Source organism: Xyrauchen texanus, chromosome 39, assembly GCF_025860055.1.
Source record: "Xyrauchen texanus isolate HMW12.3.18 chromosome 39, RBS_HiC_50CHRs, whole genome shotgun sequence".
Lineage (NCBI taxonomy): Eukaryota > Metazoa > Chordata > Actinopteri > Cypriniformes > Catostomidae > Xyrauchen > Xyrauchen texanus.
Window position 1 is genome coordinate 37,845,407 of NC_068314.1, and position 8,671 is coordinate 37,854,077.

At 41.2% G+C, this 8,671-nt stretch overlaps 1 protein-coding gene across 1 annotated transcript; it reads right to left on the reverse strand.

The window, feature by feature from the left end:
• Positions 1 to 5,185: 5,185 nt before the first annotated feature.
• Positions 5,186 to 8,191, reverse strand: LOC127632906 (mitochondrial intermembrane space import and assembly protein 40-like). Its single transcript, XM_052111741.1, has 3 exons — positions 8,060 to 8,191; positions 6,506 to 6,604; positions 5,186 to 6,291 (listed from the first exon to the last, which is right to left on the reverse strand). Exons 1-3 carry the CDS (start codon positions 8,079 to 8,081, stop codon positions 5,969 to 5,971), a joined length of 444 nt encoding a protein of 147 aa, XP_051967701.1. The 5' UTR covers positions 8,082 to 8,191; the 3' UTR covers positions 5,186 to 5,968.
• Positions 8,192 to 8,671: the final 480 nt, after the last annotated feature.

Below are 8,671 nucleotides of genomic sequence, written 5' to 3' on the forward strand. Positions count from 1 at the left end.
ACAAACATACACACACACACCACACACATACACACACACACCATACACACACACACACACCACAAACATACACATACACAACACAAACATACACACACACACACCACAAACATACAAACATACACACACACACCACACACATACACACACACACCACACACATACACACACACACACACACACACACCACAAACATACACGCACACACACACACACACCACAAACATACACGCACACACATATACACACACACACACACACACACAAACACACACCACAAACATACACACACACTTTCTAAAACTCCCGTGCGCTTTCTCATCTTTAAACACTGTAATATACAAACACGGATCACTCTCTTTATTCTTTATTATTTGTACAGGTGCATCATCATCATCATCATCATCATCATCATCTGAGAAGTTTTCTTACTGACTGACTCCAAAAGCATCACGAGTGTCTGGACTTCATACACCTCTTCTTCACTTTCTTTTCAAACAGACAATGACATTAATCATGCAAAGCGGGACATGATGCGGGATCTTTTCTAAACTGCTTTCGGCTCCAGTTAAATATGAGTCCGAAGTTTGTGATGCTGATGAAGAACACACTGCCCTTATTTCATGTACAGGTGAGTGACCACCATCCATCCATCATCTGTCTGTCTGTGTTTGTCGAATATGTCTGTCTGTCTATCTATCTGTCTGTCTGTCATCACATTGTGATGTTCCATTCCCCGCGTCCCGCTGCACTGATCCTGGAGCCGTTTGTGCTGCTCTGAGATCAGCCTGATCTGGCAACACTTTATCAGACTTCTGTTCTGTAGCAGGATGCTGGTGTGACCCAATTGTTCTCCAATCATCTGTTACAGCAAAGGGAATGTCAAGCTCTACAACGTTCCTATAGGTGGGGAAATTCCTGAAGTGTCCCACTTGAAACCTCCAGAGGGTTAGGGGCGTGGCCTAAAGGACTGTACACTGGTGAGCTGACACCGGAACAACAGCTTTAGTCTAATGTGGGAAATCACAGCAGGACCAGTCACTTCCGGACGGGCTTCCGGCAGGCGCGGAGTTTGCGTGGGGGCAGGGGGAGCATTGCCCCCCCCTGGTGGCTGAAACGGGTAATTGCATTTTTTCAGGGTGATGTGATAGGCTAATGTAAATCCAGCGATTCTGAGCAAGAGTCCATGGAGCTTGCACGCGCGTGTGCCGCAGTTTTGACATGTGACAAAAATGGAATTGATCCACTATTACAAAAATACACTCTTCTGGCACTAAAAGTTAACCCCCTTCTTGTTGCAGCCGAGATGAAGCTTGTTAAAGCCTCTGCTAATGCACCAATTTCAATTGAGCATCTTAAAAAAGCTGTAAAAAAACAACCTACCCAAATCTCTATAAACTTTTACAGTTATCGCTCACTCTGCCGATTGGATCATCTACCTCTGCGAGAAGCTTCTCTGCGATGAGGAGGATAAGGAACTGGCTGCGGTTGACGATGGGAGCAGCCAGGTTTTCTTCTCTTGCGATCCTTCACATCGAAAGCGACATTACGGCCAAGCTCTCACCTGAGACCATTATCGACGCATATGCAGGACGCAAAAAACGAAAATTACTGTTGCACTAGTCTGGACATTGTCTAGGTCTGTAAGTTTTATTTCTCTGCCAATTAACTGCTTCAGCTGGAGAAACTCAACACACTGCTTTCAATATGCTGTTCAATATGTTTCAAAAGTGGAGAGTAGGCTATTGTGTGACTGTTCATTTTTCCCGTGTCTCAAAATGTTTTAAATGTTTCATTAATATTTGAACAGTGCAAAAGTGGTCCACATTTCATTGATCCTAATTGTGTCCGAAGTTCCGAACGAAGATGCGATGCGAAGTCAAGTGGCTGTTTATGCGAAGTTCTACCGGTTTACAAATATGATTGTATTGTAGACCTACTGTTTTTTCTTGGATTAAAAATAAATATGTGTTTATTTAGCATGTTTGTTTTGTCCATATGTGCTAGTGCTGAGTTCCCCAATTGATAGGCCATGCAGGTCCCAGCTGCTACAATAATTTGTTTTTTTTTTGCCCCCCCTGGCTCGAATGTCAAACTCCGCCTATGGCTTCCGGATGTGCTTGAAGGCTGAAATGATGCGGTAAAATCTCATATAGACTGAAGCAGCAGTTCAACAGCGATTGAACTGCGATGTAAAGGTTAAATCTATGCAAGGAAGACGAGGCCAATCACAATTATTATGCAGATAGATGGAAGAAAAAAGGATATGCAAATATTACGATAATTACATTTTGAATGCTGAATTTGGGAGATTTTCCCATCTGAGTGGACACATGTATTTTACTCCTTATATTGCCCGGTGAAAGAAACGGTACGCCTTCTCTAAAACATTAGTGAAAGTATTTGATTTATTCATGGTCCCAGGTGTAACCGGTGAGATTAAATGGGTTATTTAAAAAAAGCACTTACATTAATTCTTCTGTTAAAACTTGTGTATTATTTGAGTTGTAAAGTTTGAGTTTTTTTACAGTCGTTTTAGAGTTCATGGCGTTACGTCGTCATGGCAACACAGTTGTATAATTGTCTCTATCTTCACACAGATGTAGTCAGTAAGTGATTTAATGACAGTAAAATCATGTTCACACACATATTGTTTATGTCTTGTGTCTATACTTGTGAATCAGTATTTTAATGTTGACAGAATAAACCCCATTGACTTGCATTGGAAGTGTGTCACTGGAACACACATTTGTGCTATTTTTAAATATGAGTTTTTGTGGTAATCAATCGAACCCAGAAAATTCCTTTTAATTCACTTCCTGTATCTACATACACTCACATGCGTGTCACATGATCATTTCTCCACAGGGAAGTGCAGCTGTAAGGAGAAGTTGAAAAGTCTATCTGATCTTTGTGAGATGGAAAAGCATGCGTACGGTGAGTTTTCAGGTCCCTGAATGTTGTGCTTGGGGTTAAAGGGCATTTTATTGCCGACTCCGCTGATCCTGGTCACATAGTGATGAAAGCCAGCGTGCTCTCATGATAAAGGCACACGCTGTTGTCCTGCTGAAGGTGAGAAAGGTGTTTTGTTTTGGGAAACTGTCTCGGGGCACACACAGCCTCTACCCGCTGTCCTGGACCCGCCGCGGCTACACGTGCCCAATCGTCAACTTGGATTTAGTGGAATAATAACCAACACTTTCTTCATTGAAATACTTGGGATATTTTGTAATATGTACACTCACGTTAGATGAACCATCACAACAATGTTCTGAATGAAACGGTTTATTGTGGTGACCAACAGAGATTTCCACCATCGGGCTGATCCGGCTCGTTGGCATGGTTACGGTTTTTCACAGTGGTGCTGCAAAATCAGGATTACAATTGACTGACTGTGCTGAGAATTACAGGTTAGGAACAGATTGTAATAGTACCGTACTAAACCCTAACTCACCGTGCTCAGAACGGATCAGTCCGATGGTGAAAACACACTTCATGTTCAGATCACATGACCCGTCAAACACTACGGACTATCCCAGTGCACCTCAGTATGATCAGACACTTTCAGTTGTGGAATAAATCAATCAGAAGTGACTAATTCACACTGTCACACCATCCAATAAAACTTAAAAGTGCACCTTTAATTTACAAACTCAATATTTATTTGACTGTTCTTCAGGTGAGAATGATCTCCTGGCCGGTCCAGAGGAGGTGGACTGAGGAAGGCCGCTGGTCACGATGCAGTCTGGTCCTGCCGTGGACCTCCACATTGAAAGCCCTTACAGACTCACAGAAAACATGAACCAGCCAGACGCAACTGAAATGGGAAGTGGGCAATTACCAGGGCACACTTCAAACGAGTTGGGTTCACTAACTAGTCACTTGTCAACAAGACCAATTTGGACACGGTTCTCCAAAAACAACGTTGAAATTCTGATGCACAAGTACTGAGCAGAACATGGATGATCCTTGGATGGTCTTATTTTAAATTAAGAATATTCCAGCAGAGAAATATAAAGGTACTGCAAGAATGGAAGCAGCCAATCCTCCATGTACATTTATTTATTCTCCCCAATGTGTAATGCCCAATTCCCAAGTCCTCGTGGTGGTGTAGTAACTCGCCTCAATCCGGGTGGTGGAGGATGAATCTCAGTTGCCTCCGCGTCTGAGACCGTCAATCTGCACATCTTATCACGTGACTTATTGAGCGTGTTACCGTGGAGACGTAGCGCGTGTGGAGGCTTCACGCTATTCTCCGCGACATCCACGCACAACTCACCACACGCCCCACCGAGAGCGAGAACCACATTATAGTGACCACGAGGAGGTTACCCCATGTGACTCTACCCTCCCTAGCAACCGGGCCAATTTGGTTGCTAAGGAGACCTGTCTGGAGTCACTCATCACACGCCCCACCGAGAGCAAGTACCACATTATAGTGACCACGAGGAGGTTACCCCATGTGACTCTATCCTCCCTAGCAACCGGGCCAATTTGGTTGCTAAGGAGACCTGACTGGAGTCACTCAGCACATCCTGGATTCAAACTCACGACTCCAGCGGTGATAGTCAGCATCAATACTTGCTGAGATACACAGACCACCTCGATTAACATTTTGAACCTCAAACTCTATGTACCTGCTGGCTTGCTTGGGTTAGTGTCCACAATATATATATATATATAGAGGACCTCAACTTTCCAATGACACCTAGATTGAGCTTCTAGTCCATTCAGAGGCTGAGATATGCAAAAGACCCAGAATAGACTGGATGCCTATAGTGTGTGCTCAGCTGCATTAGAGCGCCACCTACATTTCAGATCTGTATCTAAGATGGAAGGGGATAAAAATGTCCTTTGAAGCATCTAGTGGAATGAAATAAGACTTTTTTCAGGGAGATGGAACAAACAGAACCAGAATTACATGCTGACAAATTTGGGATGAAAAAATAAATATGGTTCATAAAATTGTAAACAAATAAAGAATTATTTATACTGTACGGATGGGAATTTTTTTTAAAGAAAACACTCAAAATATTAAGACATTTTTTTTGTAATTATTCCACTGTAAGCTTTTACATTTGCATGTGATAAATTGCAGACGGCAGCCATAAAATTCACCAGAGTTGAAGAGATTGTGGTAATTAAAACTAACGTCATTGAATGCACACATTTGTGATTTATTCATACTTCTGTATTTTATTTGCTTCAGTTAAAACTTTTACCTCAAACACTTCTCATGTGTATTGAACAATGCTTCTACACAAGTCACACTAATGCAAGAGCAATTAGTCCTCAAACATCACATTTGGAATCTGTATTTTCTTTGTTTCTTACAGAAACGGCTAAATCACAAACATCAGCGGGTGTTTTACCAGAGCAGGAATCATCATGTTAAGGCTTTAAATGACAAACATTAGGACACGCAGACAGTCAGTCGGATTTAAATGATTGTTGAACTATAAGAATGGATTAAAGTCACATGCACTTGTGTAGAATGGGCCTGTTCTCATGAGTTACACTTCTAATATCATCAATCCTGATGCAATGACGTGCTGAAGAGAGAACTGATGCACGACAGATTTACATCATGTGTCCGTGTTCTGGATCACACGTGTTACAGGCACTCACGCCCTCTACTGTTCACACACACACATTACAAACAGAAGGAAAAAGGGCACAGAAATATAGACCTGATAGTTCGAGTAAACCCGTCCTGTGAGCTTCTGAAAGCACGTTTAGCTTCGGATGTGGAGCGGAAAATAACAAGCTGTGATTTAAAGGAGCATTACAGATGAGGTGGACTAATGTTTAATGATGCAAAACTCTGAAACACTCTCTGTCGGCTTCATACAGATCCTCAAATGCTGTTAATAATGTCGTTTGAATCTCTCAAAGAGGAAAACCTGAAGTGCTTCTTCCAGATTGAAAAGAGTGGAGCGTTCTCTGCTGGGATCAAACACTGAAGACATTAGCTCGCCGCTGGGTTTTCTGTGTCTGCTAATGCAGAATCAGGAGAGGATGAAGAGACGGAGTCAGTGAAAGTGGGAGCAGAATCAGCCCCGCCAGAGGGGGCGCTCTCGTGGTCATCCTCCTGTGGGTACAGCTCAGGGTATTTCTGCATACACTCCTGCATACTGCGGAAGTTCTCCACACATTCTGACCCCTTGACCTCCTCCTTGCTATAGTGGAAACAAGAAAAGGCGTCCTTGAACTGCTGCCCGCAGGGGCCGCTCGCCATGCCACCCAGACACGGGCAGTTCCAGTTTATTTCTCCACTGGGTAAGATCAAACCTGGAAGATTTGTGTTAGATCAGGTCAATCACATGAACATCTTTAGGTTTGTAGACACAAGATAAACCTGCGTGTCCATTATTTAGCTGAAAACACATTCTCCAGAGATTTAGGGTTCTGAGGAGGTCCGCAATGGTATTATGGAAAGGGTCATTGAATACCCTACAATTATGTAACCATGGTAACGTACTTGTATGAATGTCTAAAAACATACCTTGATCCTCATATGGATCCGTCGGGTCATCTTCAATAAGCTCAGCGTTACTGGGCGCTTCATGATCTTCTTTAGTCACAAAGATGACACGATCTTTACCTAAAGTATAAAAGAAATATTATTTACAATAAAATTACATTTGTTTACACGAGTTAACAATATCAGTTAACATGAACAAAACTTTTACAGCATTTATTAATTATCTCCTGGTCACAGAGAAGAATCTGAACCTGCTTCTGTTTATAGAAATATGGACCAACAGTTCTATTCCTTTTGGTCTTAAAGGGATACTTCACCCAAAAATTACAATTCTCTCATCATCCCAGATGTGTGACTGAGTTCTGCAGAAGAATATTTCAGCTCTGTAGCTCCATACAATGCAAGTGAATGGTGACCAGAACTTTGAAGCTCCATAAAGCACATAAAGGCAGCATAAAAGTAATCCATAAGACTCCAGTGGTTTAATCCATGTCTTCAGAAGGGATATGATAGATGAGGGTGAGAAACAGATCAATATTTAAGTCCTTTTTTTATATATAAATCTCCACTTTCACTTTCTTCTTTTGTTTTTTTTTTGCCAATTTGCATTCTTTGAGCATATAGACACCTACTGGGCAGGGAGGAGAAAGACAAAAGGAAGGGTGAAGCAAAGATAAAGAATAAATAAGTAATATTTGCACAATAGCCCAGTATGTGTCAATATGCACAACAAATACAAATCAGCAAAAAAAAAAAAAAAAAAAAAAGAAGAAAGTGCAGATTGACAGTGAAACAAATAACTTGAATATTGATGTTTCTCATCCACACCTATCATATCACTTCTGAAGACATGGAGTACACCACTGGATTACTTTTATGCTGCTTTTATGTGCTTTTTGGAGCTTCAAAGTTCTGGCCACCATTCACTTGAATTGTATGGAACTACAGAGCTGAAATATTCTTCTAGAAATCTTAATTTGTGTTCTGCAGAAGAAAGTCACACACATCTGGGATGGCATGAGGGTGAGTAAATAATGATAATTGTAATTTGTGGGTGAACTGCCCCTTTAAGATGATTTCTATCATTAATGAATTATCTGTTGGTCCACTAACATCCCACTGCACAGGTTATGACCTTCTCAGCACGTGTAAACTGACATCACGTGGTTATAATGACTGAATGACTCGATCGGAATAAATCAGATCTTTGAAAACATCTATTACACTAGATTTCATTCGTATGACATTTAAGTGTTCTCATGTTCTTAGACATTTACTACAGAAGAGGAATTTGACCATGCCACAGCTTTAACCAGACACGATGAATAATCCAGTCATTCATTACCAAACTCAATACAGATACGCCATATGAGATGCTCAGGCACCTCTGAACCCGTATAAAGGAAGATTATTTACACTTCAGCAATAATCTCTCAAGAACTCATTGATTACATCGAGCATTGCATCGAGCATGGCTGCTGCTGATGACTTTTAAGGGCACTAGCTGCACAGATACATGATACTGAAATATGAAAATAAAAAGAATTTAAGCAGCCAGATTGAGTTCAGTCAAACCTTCCTGTTTGCAGTACGACATATCTGCAGTCTGATCGCTGTTTATCCGATCTTCAGACGACCATCGATCCGCACGCCTGTTACATGAGTGACCGTGTGACGTCACAGCTGCCGGTCGGGTTCAAAATAAAAGTCCCCAGAAGATTGTCCAATAAAAGTCTCATAATTGTGCCTTTTCAGTGCAAATGAGTCGTTTAAGTGTAGAATATATGAAATGCACAATTCACTGAAAGCTTTCCCTAAAGAAGAAATTCATATTCAGATTATAAAATTACATCTGAAGAAGAAATTCAACATTCAAAATAGAATTCGAAATTCTAAAATTGAAAAGGCAGGAATTCAGATCTTACCGAGGTCAAGAGTTTGCGTCCACAGGGAAAAGTAACTGATTTCAGAGAAGTCGAACGGATCATTTTGACCAATCACAGAGCTGCTACAGTTCTGCATGAGAGATGATGAACAGCACTAAACTTCTCCTTTATATCAATTATATTCATCCTCACGTGAGACATCTGTCCACTGAATTTCTTCTTCAGCTGTCATTTTATATTCTGAATATATTTACAGTTAATTTCACCTCTAAAAAAAATCAGAACACAAAATCTGCTGTTT

Excerpts from the sequence above, each read along its gene's own strand:
- LOC127632906 (XM_052111741.1), bottom strand. The coding sequence starts at position 8,081 with ATGTCGTACTGCAAACAGGAAG. Across the intron at positions 6,605-8,059 it reads GTCGTACTGCAAACAGGAAG|GTAAAGATCGTGTCATCTTT; the intron begins GTTTGACTGAAC and ends TTTATACTTTAG. Across the intron at positions 6,292-6,505 it reads GGATCCATATGAGGATCAAG|GTTTGATCTTACCCAGTGGA; the intron begins GTATGTTTTTAG and ends CAAATCTTCCAG.